This window comes from Dendropsophus ebraccatus, chromosome 1 (assembly GCF_027789765.1).
Source record: "Dendropsophus ebraccatus isolate aDenEbr1 chromosome 1, aDenEbr1.pat, whole genome shotgun sequence".
In the NCBI taxonomy this organism is placed as follows: Eukaryota; Metazoa; Chordata; class Amphibia; order Anura; family Hylidae; genus Dendropsophus; species Dendropsophus ebraccatus.
In genome coordinates this window covers 233,973,405-233,994,791 of record NC_091454.1, presented here as the reverse complement: position 1 = coordinate 233,994,791, position 21,387 = coordinate 233,973,405, and the positions used below count along the sequence as shown (strand labels likewise).

Below are 21,387 nucleotides of genomic sequence, written 5' to 3'. Positions count from 1 at the left end.
CAGCTGACTCCAATGGGCCACTCAAACAATCTAAGGATTGTCCGGACACCCACTCCCGCTACTTCTGGCTCGTTGTTTGTGTGTGTAATAGAACAGGCAGTGAGCAGGAAACCAGGGGGAGGCGAGGGCTGAGCTTACAGGTTGGAGCTCCCTTTCCCTGGATTATGGAAACCGCACCTGAACTGGAGACGAGTCCGGTTGTCTCTGGAAGAAAGTAGCCATGTTTTTCTATCGCTGGATAACCCCTTTAAACCAGGTCCCATAGACCCAAACTAGGAATAGCTCCTCCTCCACCTAGAGGTAAATCAGGAACACTCCTAAGGATTTGATACACTGCTTATTTTGTAAGTTTTCCCACCTACAAAGAATGAAGAGACGTGTCATTTTTATCCCAGATACGCATCACCTGTGAGAAACAGAATCTATCAAAAAAATTCCAGATAATCCCATTTTAGGATTGATAAATATTCACCACTATGTGAAACAATAGAAGGAGACATTTCCTGGGGGTCCTGACCAGGTTTGCAGCCCCTGCAGCAGCGATTGTGTCCCCCTCCCCCATACACAGCTTTCAGGTTTCGGGGCTTCCGGACCATGAGATGCTTCTTCCCGAGCTGCTCCTTTGTTGTCCTGTGTGTTGCGGATCATTGTCATGCTCAAGGACCCAGCCAGCACCCAGATTCAATACTCTGAGGGAAGGAGGTCGTTGGGCTCTTGTGCTCATGGCCCCATCCATCGTCCCCTCTATACAGCGCAGTTATCCTCTCCCCTGTGCTTCACAGTTGGGGTGACTCTGTTCTTGGGGTTGTACTCATCCGTCTTCCTCCAAACGCGCCAAGTGGAGTTGATACCAAAAATGTATATTCTAGTCTCTTATCTGAAAACGTGACGTTCTCCCATGTCTCCATGATTATCCAGATGGTCACTGGCAAACATCAAACGGGCCTGGACATGTGCTGGCGTGAGCAGGGGGACCTTGCACACCCTGCAGAATTTTAGATGGCCTAGTGTGTTACTAATAGTAATCTTGAGACTGTGGTCCCAGCTCACTTCAGGTCATTGACGAGGTCCTCGTGTAGTTCTGAATTATCCTTTCCCCTACAAGGCGAAATCTTGCATGGAGCCCCAGGCCAAGGAAGACAGTCATCTTGTGTTCCTTCCATTTTCTAATAATTGCGTCAACAGTTGTTGCCTTCTCACCAAGCTGCTTGCCTATTGCCCTGTAGCCCATCCCAGCCTTGTGCAGGTCTACAGTTTTGTCCCTTGTGTTCTTAGACAGCTTTTTGCTCTTGGCCATGGTGGAGGTTGGAGAGTAATGAGTGTGTGGACAGGTGATTATTATACAGGTAATAAGATGAAACAGGTGCAGGCCTGTTAATAAGTGAAAAGTAGGAGGAACTTCTTAAAGAGACAGAATTCTGGCTAGTTGGTAGGTTATCAAATACGTATTTCATGCAGTAAAATGCTAATTAATTATTTAAAAAGATCATACAGTGTATCAAAATACTTTCCCTCCCCCCTCTGTATGTCTGGTCACCAACTAAGCCCCCGAAGGAAGAGCTCCTCATCCCCCTGAAGAGAACTATGCTCCCCAACTAATGGGGCCGCTACAGGAATGGGTGGGAAAAGAGGATGGATCCCAGGCTTTCAGGACCTGCTCTCTGTTTATAGTCTCTTCCTCCTTTATTGATTATTGATTTGGATATTGGAATCCCTTACTGTACTATCATTTTTGTTCCCCTTCTTGTTTGTTATGGAATTTCATCTCTTGTGTATTTTAGTATAACCCCCTGCACCCTGTGCTTATATGTCCATTGTGTTTATGTTGTTTTTATGGATTTATGAATGAATAAAGTAACAGTATTGTTTGGCTATACATTTGATCATGATCATACAAGGGTTTTATTGTTGTGGTTTGTTCCTGATTTTGGCTTGAAAGATCTGTCGGCTAAATCTCTCTGTGTAATCGCACCATAATTGGACACAAACCAGGAACAGCTGGCAGTTAAATCAGGTCTCCAACTTATGCTAAGTTTACACGAGGCGATTATTGGCCCGATTGTATGATTAACGATTTCGAAGTAACGATTTTTTTTTTTATAACGATCAGCGTTTAGACATAGATATGTCTTAGATATATCGTACGGAAAAATCGTTTTGCGATCGTACGCCCGCAGCCCGATCCGCACGCAGCCCGCCCCCCCCCGCCCTAATCGCCACCCCCGCCGCTCCGATCGCCCCCCCGCCGCCGCTCCGATTGCCCCCCCCCCCAGCCGCCGCTCCGATCGCCCCCACCGCCGCCGCTCCGATAGCCACCCCCGCCGCCGCTCTGATCGCCCCCACCGACGCCGCTCCGATCGCCCCCACCCCGGTGGCAAAGAACATACGTTACCTACTCCGCGCAGAAGGTCCTCGGACATCCCCGACTCCCCTCTTCAGCGCACTGATTGGCTGAAGAGATGAGCCGGGAATTTCAAACGCCTCCTCTTCAGCCAATCAGTGCTCCTCTTCAGCACTGATTGGCTGAAGGGGAGCCATTTGAAATTCCCAGCTCCCTTCTTCAGCCAATCAGTGCTGCCGTGCATTGATTGGCTGAAGAGGAGCCGTTTGAAATTCCCGGCTCATCTCTTCAGCCAATCAGTGCGCTGAAGAGGGGAGCCGGGGATGTCCGAAGACTTTCTGCGCGGAGCAAGTAACGTATGTTCTTCGCCGCCGGGGTGGGGGCGATCGGAGCGCCGGCGGATGGGGGGGGGGCGACCGGAGCGGCGGCGGGGGAGGCGATAGGGGCGGCGGGGTGTCGATCAGAGTGGCGGGGGTGGCGATCGAGCCGGGACAAGGGGCTGCGGATGAGCGGGGGGCCGGGCTGCGAGCTGCCGGACTATCGCGCGATGACTGTTTACACGGAACGATCGGCGAATTATTTGCGATCGGCGAACGACGATTTATGAACATGTTAAAAGATCAAAATGAACGATTTTTCGATCGTTCGCCGCGTTTACACTTACGATTATCGTTCGAATTCGATCGTTATCGCGAAAATTCACCCGATAATCGTTTCGTGTAAACGTAGCATAAGGGTCCTTTTACACAGAAAGATTATCTGACAGATTATCTGCCAAAGATTTGAGGCCAAAGCCAGGAATGGATTTGAAAAGAGGAAAAAATCTCAGGCTTTCCTTTCTGACCTGATCTGTTTAGTCTGTTTCTGGATTTGGCTTCAAATCTTTGGCAGATAATCTTTTTGTGTAAATGGACCCTAAGGCTATGTTCACACTGCGTATGAATCCGTCCGTAGTGCGAACCGCGAATATACGCCTGTAGTTTTGAGGTTGATGCGTTCGCTTGGAAGTATATGATATACGCCCGCACAATGCACACTACGTATGAGCTTACGGCCGGATCGTATGCGGCGCCGTGAAAAATGAACAAGACCATTGTTTGAGGACAAATAAAATACAAGGGGACAGCGCTCCATAGCGTGGATCAATGATATACAAGAATAGGGAAGAATCAGTGTGTCAGGAGACTCTCACCTGGTGGGGTTGTGCTATAGATAGAGGCACAACACTCATCAAAGCATGTGTGAAAAGGACCGCAGCCACTCCCGCTATCCCAAAGGAATAATCAATGTAAAAACCTCCAACACCACAAATCACGGATCAAGGGGCGCAGGTCCAGAGAGAAATGATGGAAATAGGGTATAAGAAAGTTTAATAAGACCCAACGCGTTTCGGAACCGCACCGGTTCCTTTTTCAAGAGTCATCTTTTGACTCTTGACTCTTGAAAAAGGAACCGGTGCGGTTCCGAAACGCGTTGGGTCTTATTAAACTTTCTTATACCCTATTTCCATCATTTCTCTCTGGACCTGCGCCCCTTGATCCGTGATTTGTGGTGTTGGAGGTTTTTACATTGATTGTTTGAGGACGGAAATGTTCGCACTCACGGCCGTGGATTTTCATGCGGTCCCGTACAGAGAACTTATTTCAGCCAAATTGAACTTGATTTTTCGATCCAAAATGTTCTGTGTGTTTTACGGGGCGAAGATTTCCAAGTAAATGACCTGCCTCAGATCGCTTCGAAACAAGCTAGGGAAGCATAACCGTACTACGGGCGTATGTTCGCAGTTCGTACGCATCCGGCCGCATGTCGATTTTTCCCACGCCCGTAGTTTCAGCCGCACATGTACGATCTACGTACGGCGTACGATTTACGAACGGATTCATACGCAGTGTGAACATAGCCTAATGGTGCGTTTGCACAGAGAGCTCTATCTGACAGATCTTTCAAGCCAAAGCCAGGAATAGACTATAAACAGAGAACAGGTCAAATAGGAAAGCCTGGGATCCATCCTCTTTTCACATCCATTCCTGGCTTTGGCTTAAAAAATCAGTAAACGCACCCTTTGACTCAAACCGTTGCACAGGCCAAACCCCTATCTTTGAGCTTGACTGTGGCCTGTGGTGTCTTGCATTGCTTGGCCACCATGACCTTGGAGCTACTGTTCTATAAGTAGTAGGGCTTTGCTGCCCCCACCCTGTAATCTCAGTCCCAAAAATCAACTGTTAAACCCGCATCTGGGGGTCTGCGGTAGTTCCATCTTCCTGTCTCTCTAACTTCTTGTCCTATCTCCTCCACATCTCTCCATCTTGTTATATCTCCTTCAGGTCTCTCAATCATGCTTTTGTCCTATGTTCTCCCTTACTTTCCATCTTCTTGTCCTATCCCCATCAAGTCCTATCTCCTTCAGGTCTCTCCATCTTTTTGTCCTATCTGCTCCACATCTCTCCATTTTCTTGTGTTATCACTTCTAGGTTTCTCCATCTTCTTGTCCTATCTCCTCCCAGTCTCTGCATGATTTTGTCCTATGTCCTCCGATCTATGTCCTTGTCATATCTCCTCCAGGTCCCTCCATTACTCTTATCCTATCTCCTCCAGGTATCTCCATATTCTTGTCCTATGTCCTCCAGGTCTCCATGTTTTTGTCCTATTCCCTCCAGGTCTCTAATCTTCTCCTATCTCCTGCATGTCTCCCCATCATTTTCTTATGGTATGTCCTCCAAGTCTCTCCATTATCTTGCCCTATGTCATTCAGGTCTCTGTAGCATCTTACTAAATCATCTTCAGGTCTATCTTCTTGTCCCATCTTCCCCAGGTCTTTCCATCTTCCTGTCCTATCTCATTATGGTCTCTCCATCATTCTCTTAACCTATCTCCTTGATGTCTGTAAATCTTCTTGTCCTGTCTACTCTGGGGTTCTCCATCTTTCTCTTACCCTTTCTCCTCCTGGTCTCTCAGTCTTCTTGTTCTATCTCATTATGGTCTCTCCATCTTTCTCCTCCTGTTCTCTCGGTCTTCTTGTTCTATCTCATTATGGTCTCTCCATCTTTCTCCTTCTGGTCTCTCGGTCTTCTTGTTCTATCTCCTCCTGGTTCTTTCCTTCTTTCTCTTACCCTATCTCCTCCTGTTCTCTCGGTCTTTTTGTTCTATCTCTTTATAGTCTCTTCATCTTTCTCTTCCTGGTCTCTCGGTCTTCTTGTTCTATCTCCTCCTGGTTCTTTCCTTCTTTCTCTTACCCTATCTCCTCCTGTTCTCTCGGTCTTCTTGTTCTATCTCATTATGGTCTCTCCATCTTTCTCCTCCTGTTCTCTCGGTCTTCTTGTTCTATCTCATTATGGTCTCTCCATCTTTCTCCTCCTGGTCTCTTGGTCTTCTTGTTCTATCTCCTCCTGGTTCTTTCCTTCTTTCTCTTACCCTATCTCCTCCTGTTCTCTCGGTCTTCTTGTTCTATCTCTTTATGGTCTCTCCATCTTTCTCCTCCTGTTCTCTCGGTCTTCTTGTTCTATCTCATTATGGTCTCTCCATCTTTCTCCTCCTGGTCTCTCGGTCTTCTTGTTCTATCTCCTCCTGGTTCTTTTCGTCTTTCTCTTATACTGTCTTTCAGGTCTCTCCATCTTCTTGTCCTGTCTCCTGAGTCTCTCCATCTTTTCTCTTTCAGGTCAGCTCTTTGGCCCCTCGACCCTACCGCTGCATTGTGTGCTTCCTAAAGAGATTTCTGAAGAGATTTTTTTCACCTCTCTCTTTAACAGGTGCCAAGTCAGGAATAGGTGATGGCCATGATGTGGCAAAACTCCATCCAGGAGCCTTGTTATACCGAGCAGCAGAACACCGCTATCTGCCCACCATGGCTGATGCCTTGGCACATGGAGCAGATGTGAACTGGGTGCACAGTGAGGAGGATGGGCGCACACCTCTGATACAAGCTGTGCTTTCTGTAAGGGTCTTCCAATCTACACCTCTATCTAAATGTACGTTGTCTCATGGTTTTTATCATAGTCTCCTCCTTCTGTCATCACCAGGATTCTCTTGTTGCCTGCGAATTTCTTCTCCAGAATGGGGCCAATGTTAATCAGGTGGATAGGGATGGGCGTGGACCCCTCCATCATGCCACCCTTCAGGGCTACACAGGGTATGACTTATGCCATCTGCTACATATTATTTGGTAGTTACAGTTTTTTCTGCTCACATTTGACGGCTTATTTTATAGGTTGGCCTGTCTGTTCCTGAAGCGGGGAGCTGATATCAATGCTCTGGACAGTAATGGGAAAGATGTCCTCTCTATTGCCATAGACTCTGCAAACGCTGACATTGTCACCCTGTGAGTATTCCTAGTCATTGGTACAGATATGGGACTATTGAGGCCTATTACATCAGTGATGTCATACAGGGGGCGGGGCTGTGACTACCTCTCAGACATGATATACAGGCAGTAATAGATGAATTCCTGTAGTATAAGGTGATGTCATGGCAGTAATAACCAGTAATATTTTACCATCTGTCTTAGGCTACGTTTGGTGAAGATGAGGGAAGCGGACATTGCACTTGGACAATCAGGTGAACTTGCTGCATGTGGTGTCCTGGGGGGGGGGGTTGTTATCACTTGTGTCTTCACATCTTGTTATACAGATAGAACAGGACCAGGTCTCCAGATCCCACTAGAGACATAACAGAAGTTATAGTTCCTGATCCTCTTACATGGACAACACAAACAGATCTCCACATCCCTCCATACAGGTATAACAGGACCAGATCCCTCCATACAGGTATAACAGGACCAGATCCCTCCATACAGGTATAACAGGACCAGATCCCTCCCTACAGGTATAACAGGACCAGATCCCTCCATACAGGTATAACAGGACCAGATCCCTCCATACAGGTATAACAGGACCAGATCCCTCCAAACAGGTATAACAGGACCAGGTACCTCTATACAGGTATAACAGGACCAGATCCCTCCATACAGGTATAACAGGACCAGGTCCCTCTATACAGGTATAACAGGACCAGATCCCTCCCTACAGGTATAACAGGACCAGATCCCTCCATACAGGTATAATAGGAACAGATCCCTCCATACAGGTATAACAGGACCAGATCCCTCCCTACAGGTATATCTGGACCAGTTCCCTCCATACAGGTATAACAGGACCAGATCCCTCCATACAGGTTTAACAGGACCAGATCCCTCCATACAGGTATAACAGGACCAGATCCCTCTATACAGGTATAACAGGACCAGATCCCTCCATACAGGTATAACAGGACCAGGTCCCTCTATACAGGTATGACAGGACCAGATCCCCTCCCCATACAGGTATAACAGGACCAGATCCCCCCATACAGGTATAACAGGACCCGATCCCTCCATACAGGTATAACAGGACCAGATCCCTCCATACAGGTATAACAGGACCAGGTCCCTCTATACAGGTATAACAGGACCAGATCCACCCATACAGGTACACCAGGACCAGATCCACCCATACAGGTACACCAGGACCAGATCCACCCATACAGGTATAACAGGACCAGATCCCTCCATACAGGTATAACAGGACCAGATCCCTCCATACAGGTATAACAAGACCAGATCCCTCCATACAGGTATAACAGGACCAGATCCCTCCATACAGGTATAACAGGACCAGATTCCTCCATACAGGTATAACAAGACCAGATCCCCTCCCCATACAGGTATAACAGGACCAGATCCCTCCATACAGGTATAACAAGACCAGATCCCTCCATACAGGTATAACAGGACCAGATCCCTCCATACAGGTATAACAAGACCAGATCCCCTACCCATACAGGTATAACAGGACCAGATCCCCCCATACAGGTATAACAAGACCACATCGCTCCATACAGGTATAACAGGACCAGATCCCCCCATACAGGTATAACAAGACCACATCCCTCCATAAAGGTATAACAGGACCAGATCCCCCCTTACAGGTAAAACAAGACCAGATCCCTCTATACAGGTATAACAGGACCAGATCCCTCCATACAGGTATAACAAGACCAGATCCCTCCATAGAGGTATAACAGGAGAGGATTCCACCATAAAGGTATAACAGGACCAGATCCCCCCTTACAGGTAAAACAAGACCAGATCCCTCCATACAGGTATAACAGGACCAGATCCCTCCATACAGGTATAACAAGACCAGATCCCTCCATAGAGGTATAACAGGAGAGGATTCCACCATACAGGTATAACAGGACCAGATTCCTCCATACAGGTATAACAGGACCAGATTCCTCCATACAGGTATAACAGGACCAGATTCCTCCATACAGCTATAACTGGTGGGATCCTCTCCTTAAAGGTACTACAAGACCAGATCCCTCCATAAAGGTGTAACAAGGTCAGATCCCTTCATACAGATATATCTGTATGAAGGGATCTGGTCTTGTTATACCTGTATGGAGGGATCTGGTCTTTAGTACCTGTATGGTGGAATCCTCTCCTGTTATAGCTGTATGGAGGGATCTGGCCTTGTATACCTGTTATACTGGTATAACAGTTGAGGATCCTACCATACAGGTATAATAAGGTCAGCTGCCTTCAGATATATCTGTATAAAGAGATTTGGTCCTGTTATATCTGTAGGTTTGGATCTGGTCCTGTTATACCAAGACCAGACCCCACCATACAGGTATAACAGGACCAGATCCCTCTATACAGGTATAACAGGATAGGATTCCTCCATACAGGTAAAACAGGACCAGATCCCTCCATATAGATATAACAGAAGAGGATCCAACCATACAAATATAACAGAAGAGGATCCCTCCAAACAGGTATAACAAGACCAGATCCCTCCATACAGATATAACAGGAGAGGATGCCTCCATACAGGTATAACAGGACCAGATCCCTCTATACAGGTATAACAAGGCCAGATCCCTCCATATAGATATAACAGAAGAGGATCCCTCCATACAGGTAAAACAGGACCAGATCCCTCCATACATGTATAACAAGGTCAGATCGCTCCATACAGATATAACAGGAGAGGATCCCTCCATACAGGTATAACAAGACCAGGTCCCGCCATACAGGTATAACAAGAGGATACCTCCATACCAATATAACAGGAGAGAAACAGATTGCTGAACTCAGGGAGAACAGCCAAATGACAACACTGCCGGCTGCTAATGAAAGCGCTCAATGCAGTGAAGTCCTAGGTGCATTGCCCCCTGGGAAACATGAGTATGCAAAAGAGGAGTTCGTGGAGCCTCATTGAAGAGTCTCAAAACACAGGACTAGCCAGATATCCCTCCGGGAATATAACAGGAGAGGATGCCTCCATGCAGGTATAACAAGACCAGATCCCTGCATATAGATATAACAGGAGAGGATCCCTCCATACAGGTATAACAAGACCAGATCCCTGCATATAGATATAAAAGGAGAGGATCCCTCCATACAGGTATAACAGGAGAGGATCCCTCCATACAGGTATAACAGGAGAGAATCCCTCCATACAGGTATAACAGGACCAGATCCCTCCATATAGATATAACAGGACCAGATCCCTCCATATAGATATAACAGGACCAGATCCCTCCATACAGGTATAACAGGAGACGATCCCTCCATATAGATATAACAGGACCAGATCCCTCCATATAGATATAACAGGACCAGATCCCTCCATATAGATATAACAGGACCAGATCCCTCCAAACAGGTAGAACAGGAGACGATCCCTCCATACATGTATAACAGGACCAGATCTCTCCATATAGATATAACAGGACCAGATCCCTCCATATAGATATAACAGGACCAGATCCCTCCATATAGATATAACAGGACCAGATCCCTCCATATAGATATAACAGGACCAGATCCCTCCATATAGATATAACAGGACCAGATCCCTCCATACAGGTATAACAGGAGACGATCCCTCCATATAGATATAACAGGACCAGATCCCTCCATATAGATTTAACAGGACCAGATCCCTCCATATAGATATAACAGGACCAGGTCCCTCCTTATAGATATAACAGGACCAGATCCCTCCATATAGATATAACAGGACCAGATCCCTCCATACAGGTATAACAGGAGACGATCCCTCCATATAGATATAACAGGACCAGATCCCTCCATATAGATTTAACAGGACCAGATCCCTCCATATAGATATAACAGGACCAGATCCCTCCATACAGGTATAACAGGACCAGATCCCTCCATATAGATATAACAGAAGGGGGCGTGGCTTGGTCATGGCGCTGTAAAGACGCGCACATCAGGAGCTCCGTACACAGCCATCCTTTTACTCCGGTTCCCTGCTCACCCCACCCCTCTCTGTGATGCCCGGACCCTGCCGTCGACCGCAGATAAGACCTCCGCACCCGCTGACCCGATCAGCGGCTCTCCGCCCCAGTCTGGAGCGCTTTCCCTGCTCATCCATCACAGCTGCCACACAGTCTCCTGCCTCCAAGATGGTGCCCACACAGCAGGCCGGAGCCAACGCCGGAGTGCGCACATCACCGGGACGGCAGCACACACCCGAGGAGGCAGCAGCCTGCAGTGCGGAGCGCTCTGCCTCCCCCTCGGATGCTGATTGGGATGCCCTTCCCCCAGCCTCAGGTAGCCGGTTATGAGGGGGGGAGAGAGGAGAGTGCACAAAGGGTGGATGAGACTGAAGCTGTAACAAATGCCCTAGATGCCCGAATCTCGGGGGCATGTCCTGGCAATGGCAGTGTGAGGTCGCACTTCTCTTGAGCTCCCACCATCTGGGGAAACCCGTCAGCTTTTTCATCCTCTCTCATCCGTCCAAGCCGGCTCTATGAGCAGGAAATCAAGAAGGCTCACCCCACAGACAAGATTGCTCCGGAGCATGACAAGGCAGCCTAGACCGCTTCTTCTCCCCCCCTGCCTCCCACCGGTCCTCCTCAGCAGCACGGCGGCCATCTTCCCCTGAGGCTCCTGCTTACAGCACCGCAGGTACTGGGACTCCCAAGGGCTCCGGTGTTGCCCCCAAAGACCCGCCTGGACTACCCTCCCTCCGCACGCTCTCCCGGCACATCTCATCCCCCCGCAGCAGCAGCCCCTTTCCCCACACGTGGCCGCGGCTCAGCCGCCATTACGGAGAGCAGGGCCCGCTCCTCCCTTGTGCTGCAGGTGGTGAGTCAGAGCCCCACATCGCTTCCCTGCCTCCCCGGTCCGGCTCACCTGCTCCCCGGTATCCTCTTTCTTGCCACATGACGGTGCCTTATATCCTTTCTTGCTATGTCTCGGTGTGGCCTTGAGTTTGTTTTATTTTTCCTAAGATGTTCTCATAGAGGGGTTTGTTAGCCTGGTGTATTCTTATAGGTTACTGGTGGGCGGACGTAGATGGGTGATCTGGTTCATCTCCATCCACATACCTCTTCTACATATATCCCGTCTCTGCGCCTCTCGAGCGGAGAATTGATTCACAATCCACGGGCTATAGCGAACGCTTTTGGGGCCTTTTATAAGGACCTGTATAACATACGAGGAGCCTACTTTGACATGCCTAGCCCCGCCTTGGAGGCTAGAATCCGGGATTATGAGACTGCTCTGCCCACGCTCGATCCTGACGCCACGGAGCTGTTGAACTCTCCCTTCACTGCAGCGGAGATTGAAACAGCGATTTCAGCCCTCAAAAATGGGAAGAGCCCCGTACCGGACGGGTTCACCGCTCCTTTCTACAAGGCCTTTAAGACAACATTGGCACCCTTGATACTTAAGGCCTTTAACAGTATCTCGCCCTCATGTCCCTTCCCCCGCCAGTCCCTGGAGGCGCATGTGGTGGTCCTGCCAAAGCCGAACAAAGATCTTTTAGTATGTGGGTGCTATTGCCCCATCTCATTGCTCAACTGTGATGTCAAGCTCTATTCTAAACTTCTAGCTAACCGCTTGGGGGCTGTGATTCCTAATGTGATTCATCTGGACCAGGTGGGATTCGTCCCTGGCCGTGAAGCTCGGGATAATACCCTATGTACAATCACTTTGATAGCTCACGCCCAGAGGACAAAGACCCCTTTCTGCCTTCTCTCTGTCGATGCAGAGAAGGCTTTCGACAGGGTGCACTGGCGGTTCCTTTGCTCTTCTTTGGCTCAGATCGGTGCCGGCCAATCTTTCATAGATCGGGTTATGGCTTTGTACACGAAGTGAGAGCAAATGGCATCCTGTCGGAGGCCTTCTGCATTCGAAATGGTGCCCCCTGTCTCCCCTTTTGTATGTTCTCACTATGGAACATCTTGCTATTGCCTTGAGGCGCAACCCCGGTGTTTCGGGACTTCGTGTTTGGCAGGATCACCACAAACAGGCCTTATATGCAGATGATCTGCTGTTATATGTGACCTCCCCCCAGGTATCCCCCCCCCCCCAGGAGGTTGAGTAATTTTCAGGCGAACCTTTCCAAGATGGAGGCGCTTAATGTATCTCTAACTTCTCACACCCTGGATGGCCTCCGACATGGCTTTGCCTTTAAGTGGAGGGAGGAATGCATTATGTACCTCGGTGTTCAAATTCCTTCCAACTCCACCTCCTATTCTTTCTCAACTATGTTCCGTTGCAGACTAAAATACTGTCGCTGCTATCTGCCTACCACACAAAATATCTGTTGTGGTTCCGTCGCATGGCTGTACTTAAAATGCACATACTTCCCAGGTTCTTGTACCTGTTTCAGACCATCCCTATTCATGTGTCTGCCTCCTTTTTCAAGATGCTCCAGCGTGCTTTTACACTCTACGTGTGGTCAGCATCGCGCCCGCGACTAAGACGCGAAATACTATCTAAACCTAGACACTTGGGAGGTGCGGGTGTCCCAGACCTCCAGTTGTATCACGAAGCTGCTATTCTCACTCGTCTGTTGGATTGGTCGCATGCTGACCGGGTGAAGTTGTGGGTGGAGGTGGAAAGGTCCCTCGCACAATCTGACCTTCTTATGGCTCCGTGGCTTTCTCCAGGTGATCGGGGTGCCCCGACCTCCTGGCCGTTTCTGGTTCCCCACGTTTTCTGTATCTGGGATAAGTGGGCGTCTAGGCACGGCATCTCCTCTCAACCTGACCTAATGTCTCCGCTGTCTGAGAATCCTGGGTTTCAGCCAGAGACAACACCTCGAGAGTGCGTCTGTGTCAGGTGTTTCCTCAGGGGGTTTTGCCCACTATGGAGTTACTTAGATCAGCGCATCCTGATGTCTCGATTTCCTGGCTGGAATACAACCAACTCCAATCCTTTTTTCAGGCTCTTGTATCCAGAGCGGCTCTCCCCAAGGCACTTTCCGAATTTGACACTTGGGTTCTTTCTGATGCCTCGGGGCCACGGGCTCTCTCTAGACTGTACCAGTTACTCCAATCACTCAGTAATGCAGGCCGAGCTCACTTCTTTAGTAAGTGGGAAGCTGATTGCTCTATGACTTTCTCAGAAGAACAGGTCCAGAAAATCTGCACTCTCACACACGGTCTCTCAATGGCCTCGCACGCGAAGGAAAAAAACTATAAAAACCTGTCGAGGTGGTATAGGTGCCCTGCAGACATCCAGCGTATGTATCCAGTTGCTTCTGGAGCCTGTTGGAGGTGTGGGTCCTCAGATGGGGGGATTTTGCATATATGGTGGTCATGCCCTGTGATAAAATCTTTTTGGGATGAAGTGTTTCATGTGCACGAGGCTTATTCTGGGAGGCAGATCGCTAATACACCACAATGTGCATTACTCAGCCTTCTCCCGGACTCCATTTCATTGATTAAGAAGGGTATCTTGAGACACTTTTTGACGGCTGCACGCCTAGTTATCCCCAGGCATTGGAAGTCCCCTGCATGTCCCTCAATGGCGGAATGGCTGGCGGAACTCAACGCGAAATGTAGATACGAAGAGCTTATTGCTGAGGACCATGACCATAACGCTACTTACTCTAAGGTGTGGAGGGGTTGGGTCTTGTTTAAGGATTCCCCTGATTTTCCACAGTTGCTACGTTGGGTTCCCTAGGCCATTCCTGTCATATCTGATTGGGTTCGGAGGCGGTCTCCAAATCCCTGAGTCTGGTAGTCTCTTGGCCTCAGATGGAGAAAGGTAATAGGTGTTTGTGTTGGCTTTTCTCTTCTTTCTGGTTTTCTGTCTTGTCTTTTTTGTAGCGACTTCACTCTGGAGGTAATGTGGTCACTGCTATATGTTTCCCTAGCGTCGTCCCTTTGTCTCCCTATTCTTCGTTTGTTTGTTTCTTGCGCACTATTTCAAGCCTCCCCCACCTGTGGTACAGCTTGTTGGGGGCATATGCCGGATGTTACTTTGCCTGAAACCGTGGGATGGCCGTTTTGTTAACCATAGTCACGATTCTGGATTGCAGAACATGTCTCTGTTTGCTACAACTGGATGTAAGTTAGCATTTGTCACTATACTTTGTACTTGTTATTATACCTTGTCTTTTATAAAACCTTTAATAAAATCAGATTCAACATAGATGCCCGAATCTCTGCCCTAGAACAGGACGCTGAAAGGTCCAGACGCCTGCACTACTTTACCGAAAAGCAACTGATCTTATGCGCAGTGCGGGACCGAGGCCACATTGAATTCGAGGGTGTTCCCCTACAAATATACCCCGATGTGTCAAACACTGTACATGAGACGGCTCCTCCAACCCCTCCTGAGCAAGATACGCAAAGTGGGAGCATCCTACTGGTGGGGACACCCATTTTATATTATCATACGCAAAGACTCCTCCACATTCCTATTGCGCCACCCTGATGATGCTGCCGCGCTGTTTCACTTTCTGAACATACCTGCTTTCCCTCTTCCTAACTGGCTGGATACGCAACAACAGGAGGCGTCGCTCCCGCAATGACCCGGCCGCTCATGATCTGGAACTGATCTCCAGGATGGAGGATCATCTCCCTGATGAAGCCTGATTGGTCACTCATCTTGTGTTTGCATTGCTCTGCACACTCACAAGCTTGTGTGCCTCCTTGAGTTGACACTTCAACATGAACTATCTCGGGCCTGGAGGGTCCATTGCCGATATTATAACTCTCAGGAGTCAGCCTAATTCTTTTCATGTGCTGCGAGTGATTGTCTCAGGTTTCATTGTTCTGCTTGGTTTCAGTTTGCCTCTGTACAATTTTTATTGGTAGTATTGCGCCTGGCTTTCTCATTTGCCCAGGGCCTATGGATATTGGCACGCCAAAGTTGGTTACCTCTATCTCCTTTAGTGTGTGTGTTTCTCCACCTCTCTCTCCCCTCTCTTTTCCCCCCACTCCCCTGAGTTGTTCCTTCCTGTCTCTACAAGGTAGATCACCTACGATGGTGACGTATTAAGCTGACTGTCTTTTCCCTACATTCTACAACTCCGGAAAAGGCGGTAGGGCTCATATTCATGTTTTCATAGATTGCAGATGTCAGTTTCTAGTTATTATATTTCATATTGTGAAGGAGTTTGGAACATAACCACTGTCATTCATTAAGAGGATGTTGCGGGCTCCCTGCCCATGATCTTCTACCTCCTCACCTCTTTCTGGCCTTTTGACCCATTTGCAGGTTGTGCCTTCTTCCTTCCTTCCTTCTCCCTCCTCCTTCCCTCCCCCTTCCTTCCTTCCCTCCCCCTTCCTTCCTTCTCCCTCCTCCTTCCTTCCTTCCTTCCTTCCCTCCCCCTTCGTTCCTTCTCCCTCCGCCTTCCTTCCTTCCTTCTTCCTTCCTTCCCTCCTTCCTTCCTTCCCTCCCCCTTCCTTCCTTCCCTCCCCCTCCCTTCCTTCTTCCTTCCTTCCTTCCTTCCTTCTTCCTTCCTTCCTTTCTTCCTTCCTTCTTCCTTCCTTCCTTCTCCCTCCTCCTTCCTTCCTTCCCTCCCCCTTCCTTCCCTCCCCCTTCCTTCCTTCTTCCTTCCTTCTTCCTTCCTTCCTTCTTCCTTCCTTCCTTCTTCCTTCCTTCCTTCCTTTCTTCCTTCCTTCCTTCTTCCTTTCCTCCTTCCTTCCTTCCCCCTTCCTTCCTTCCCTCCCCCTTCCTTCCTTCCTTCCTTTCTTTCTTCCTTCCTTCCTTCCTTCTTCCTTTCTTCCTTCTTCCTTCCTTCTTCCTTCCTTCTTCCTTCCTTCCTTCCTTCTTCCTTCCTTCCTTCCTTCCTTCCTTCCTTCTTCCTTCCTTCTCCCTCCTCCTTCCTTCCTTCCCTCCCCCTTCCTTCCTTCTTCCTTCCCTCCCCCTTCCTTCCTTCCTTCCCTCCCCCTTCCTTCCTTCCCCCTTCCTTCCTTCCTTCCTTCCTTCCCCCTTCCTTCCTTCTTCCTTCCCTCCCCCTTCCTTCCTTCCTTCTCCCTCCTCCTTCCTTCCCCCTTCCTTCCTTCGTTCCTTCCCCCTTCCTTCCTTCCCCCTTCCTTCCTTCCCCCTTCCTTCCTTCTTCCTTCCCTCCCCCTTCCTTCCTTCCTTCTCCCTCCTCCTTCCTTCCTTCCTTCCTTCCCTCCTTCCTTCCTTCCTTCCTTCCTTCCCTCCTTCCTTTCTTCCTTCCTTCCCTCCTTCCTTCCTCCTTCCTTCCTTCCTTCCTTCCTTCCCTCCTTCCTTCCTTCTCCCTCCTCCTTCTTCCTTCCTTCCCCCTTCCTTCCTTCTTCCTTCCCTCCCCCTTCCTTCCTTCCTTCCTTCCCTCCCCCTTCCTTCCTTCCTTCCCTCCTTCCTTCCTTCCTTCCTTCCTTCCCTCCTTCCTTTCTTCCTTCCTTCCTTCCTTCCTCCTTCCTTCCTTCCTTCCTTCCTTCCCTCCTTCCTTCCTTCCTTCCCTCCTTCCTTTCTTCCTTCCTTCCTTCCTTCCTCCCTTCTTCCCTCCTTCCTTCCTCTCCACGGACTCTAAGGCCAGGGGAGTGAGTATTCTCCTCTCCAGATCCCTGCTGTGGGAATTCCTGGACAGTTACAGTAATGGAGAAGGACGCCTACTTTTGGTAAAGGGGAATCTTTCCTCTGTCAAGTATACGTTCGCAGCCCTGTACCTCCCTAATTCAGAGCAAGATAAGTCCTCCTCTCTCTGCCACGACGTTGCGGCGCTTCAGGTCTGCCCTGAGGGAACATTTGGTAGATGTATGGAGAACCCTTCACCTGGGAGAACAAGATTACTCGTTTTACTCAGCTGCTAGGGACATGTACTCCTGTTTTTGGATTACTCTCCTCAAACACCGAGACCTCCATTATGCTATGGAATCGCATATGGCTAATATCGCTTTCTCTGACTACGCACTAGTCACAGTTCGTCTTTCGCTTGTCAACCCTTACCCTACCCAATGGCAATGGAGGCTTAATGCTTCTCTTCTGAAAGATATTGCAGTCCAGGCAGATCTGAATACTACCCTTACCGAATACTTTCCAAATAATGTTTCCCCTGAGATGTCTCCAGGCGTTGTATGGGAGGCACACAAATGTGTTGCAAGAGGGGTATTGATCAAATGGGGGAGTCAATTTAAAAAGGAAAAGGCTTCTAAGGTCCTGAAGTTGTTAGATAGAATCACAAATTTAGAAAAACTCCACAAATCCAACCCCACGGAAGAGATCAAAGTATCCCGACTTACTTAAAAACAAACTTATGACTAAGGCCAAAGCCACCTTAGCTAAATGTAGACGTCACTATTCTAAAGATGGGAATAAAAGTGGTAGATCCTTAGCTCAGGTATTGAGGGCGCAAAGACTGCAGTCCTATGTCCCCCATATTCAACCCTTGCTCATGGACGTTTACACAGTCCTGAAGCTATTGCAGCAGCATTTAGGGACTTCTATGCTGACTTGTACTCCTCAGATCACCACAACCCAGCCACTCTGGAGACTGCCTTTAGGGACAAAATGAAGGAATACATCACTCAGGTATGCACACCCTTACACAAGAAGTTGTAGAGGAACTGGAGGCCCCAAGTTCTGCTGAGGAACTAGAAACCGCAATAAAACACACCCAATCGGGCAAAGCCCCGGGCCCGGATGGCTTCGGCCTGATTTATTATAAAACGTTTCTGGATCTGCTGTCCCTTATTTTCTTAAAGCTTTTAATCAGATTTCTGAGGGAGCCACCCTGCCGCGTGATGCCACCAGAGCTCACATCACTGTGATTCCGAAGCCGGGGAAGGATAGCTCCTACTGTGCTAACTTTCGGCCTATTTCACTACTTAACGTGGATTTGAAGCTGTTCTCTAAGATCTTGGCTTGAAGATTGCACCCCCCCCCCAGGCTGGCTTTATGCCGGGGCGCGAAGCAAGGGATAACACCCTAAGGGTGTTAGGAACCGGACAGCAGGACAAGACAAACAGTGAGCCCTAAGCTCAGCCCCGCCCACTGTCCTCTACCTATTTGCCACAATCCGCCCTAAAATGGCGGCGAGCAACTGGGCGGCAGTCCCTGCGCTGGCTAGGTGGGACACAAGGACAAGACAGACAGACAAAACACAATAACGAATGGTCAACAGTCCGGGTCACAACAAACAGGCAGCAAAAGTACAAAATCACAATCCGAAGGCAAAGTCAATATACAGGCAGTATGGTCAGGGGCAGGCAGCAAACAAGAATGGTCAGAAAGGCAAAGCAGGGTCAGAATCAACAGAGCAAGACTAGAAACACAGAACCAGGCAGAGACAAGCTCAATATCCGGCAAAGATATCCCAGACTGAGGTAGTTATATAGGAGGCCAGGGTTCTGATCCAGAACATAATTGGACCATCCCCCTGATCTCCAAGCACAGACACCTGAGAACAACACAGATCCACTGGCAGGAAGACCAGTCAGTCACAGCAGAACCAAAACACAGATTAACCCTGACATGGCCAGACAGAACTCAGCAGGTAAAGTCGGGTGTGTCTCTCAAGGTGAGCAAATAACCAGTGTTCACACACTACAAAACAAAACACAGAAACAGAATGCAAGAAAATCAGCGCCTTCTCGGCCGCACAGCATGAGCAGAGGGACGCATGACGCTCCGCAAAGATACTATCCTGACAAAGGGCAGTTAACCTGGTCCACAAGGCCGTGCAGGTCAAACAGCCTCCCATGTTACTCTCCACCGACGCAGAGAAGGCCTTTGACCGGGTTAACTGGACCTTTATGGAAACTACTTTACGCCACCTTGGACTGGGTCCACATTTTTTGCAGTGGATTCTCTCCCTATATTCCTCACCGTCAGCTAAGGTCCGGGTGACCGGCATTCTTTCCTTTGTATTTAACATCCTGAACGGCACACAGCAGGGTTGCCCCTTATCACCATTCATCTTCATACTAACGCTGGAACCCTTCCTTTGTCGGGTTCGGTCTAATGAGAGTGTACGGGGCCTGCAAATCCAGGGTAGGCAACACAAAATTGCGGCATATGCCGATGATCTGTTGTTTTTCATAGCCTCCCCCCAGACTTCACTCCCTAATCTCATGAGTTTGCTGACTATGCAAGACTATCCAACTTTAAAATTAATTTCTCGAAATCAGAAGCACTGAACATTACGCTTCCTAGCACTTCAGTCGAATGCCTCTGTTCAGCATTTAGCTTTAAGTGGGCTACCAAGGCGTTAAAATATCTGGTAATCTACTTAACAACAGATTTGGGTGACCTGTACCAATATAACTATGTCCCACATTTAGCTAACATCCAAAAAGATTGAGCCTCTTGGACTAAGGGGCTCTCCACGTGGCTGGGTAGATGTGCGATCTACAAAATGAATATTTTGCCGCGCCTCCTCTATTACTTTCAGTGTCTTCCCATCCGTCTCCCTGCGGCCTTTTTGCAATCAGTGGTGTCCTCACAGACAAAATTTATCTGGGGTGATAAACCAGCTAGAGTCCGTAGGGAACTGCTGTACAGGCCGAAAGATAGAGGAGGACTGGGCCAGATGTGAGGAAATACTATCAGGCGGCCCTTGTGGCTCACGTGTTGGATTGGTGTCGTAATCACTCTAAGAAACTATGGGTTGCAGTGGAAGTCATATACTGCTATCCCTCCCGAAAGGGGTCCCCTGGTTGCCACATGCCTCTCTCTTAAATCCCATCCTACCATTGGCCTGGTGATACGCCTGTGCTCAGAGAAAAGTGATACGCCAGACTCTTCTTCCAATGAACTTTGGTATGGCTCCAATCTTGGGACATCCGATTTTCGCAGTCAGTCAAACAGACCCGGTGTTCAGGGCATGGACCCGAAATGGAGTGTTCCGGGTGAGGGATTTCTTGCATGACAAAGCCTGGAAGCCTGCTGTTGACCTCGCAGCGGTGGCAGACCCACATCCGCTGGGTCCCTGGTGAGTGGCGCATTACTTAGCATCCCTCGCGAGTCCGCCCTCGCAATTCCCTACCTCTCCCACTTTATTTGAATCTCTGTGCCCCTTTGAAGAACCATTGAGACATGCTCTCTCCATTGCATACCAATTTCTCCTAATCCCCCCAGAACAACCACCCCCTGATTTCATGCTGAAATGGGAAGTGGATCTCAACTTGTCACTGACCCCGGAACAGAGAACAAAAATCTATCACCTCGCTCACAAAGCATGGATCAGTTCCCGGTTCCAGGAAGCTGGATATAAGCTTCTGTCTAGGTGGTACAGGGTTCCTACGCGTCTGCATACTCTTTGCCTACTCTTTGCCTACTCTTTTTAGGTGGACCCTAAATGTTGTCGCTGTGAATCAGCTGATGGTATGTTTGTACATACGTTTTGGACCTGCCCCACCCTCTCTGCTTTTTTGACAAAAATCATCCAGGTAGTCCGAAAAGTTACTGACCTCACGATACCTTTGGGTCCTGAGCTTTTCCTCCTCCATCACTGTGATCTCTCCCTGGGAATTTATAAACGCTCTCTCCTGAGGTTTTTAGTAATGGCTACTCGGGCATGTATCCCACTTTTCTGGAAACGAAGAGAAGCCCCACCAATTTCACTATGGGTATCCAAAGTCAATGATCTCATGTATATGGAAGACCTCACCTCCAGTCTCCAGGAAACCGATGAATATAAAGACCTATTGCGGACACCTCCAGACATCTCATGTACCTCTCACACAGTTTGAAGGACCCGTCTCCTGCTCCCTGACCTACTGATTCCCCGACACCTTTCTCCCTTAGCTCTTATTTCTTTCTTTAT

The 21,387-nt window shown here is 48.8% G+C and overlaps 1 protein-coding gene across 3 annotated transcripts in view; it reads left to right on the top strand.

The window, feature by feature from the left end:
- ACAP1 (ArfGAP with coiled-coil, ankyrin repeat and PH domains 1) overlaps window positions 1–21,387 on the top strand; it is a 215,977-nt gene that overhangs the window by 186,666 nt on the left and 7,924 nt on the right. For all 3 annotated transcript variants that reach the window (XM_069950340.1, XM_069950350.1, XM_069950331.1), the window contains 4 exons: window positions 6,088–6,272; window positions 6,358–6,467; window positions 6,546–6,656; window positions 6,843–6,892. In XM_069950340.1, the coding sequence (XP_069806441.1) occupies window positions 6,088–6,272; window positions 6,358–6,467; window positions 6,546–6,656; window positions 6,843–6,892 (456 nt within the window). The remainder of the gene's footprint in view (window positions 1–6,087; window positions 6,273–6,357; window positions 6,468–6,545; window positions 6,657–6,842; window positions 6,893–21,387) is intronic.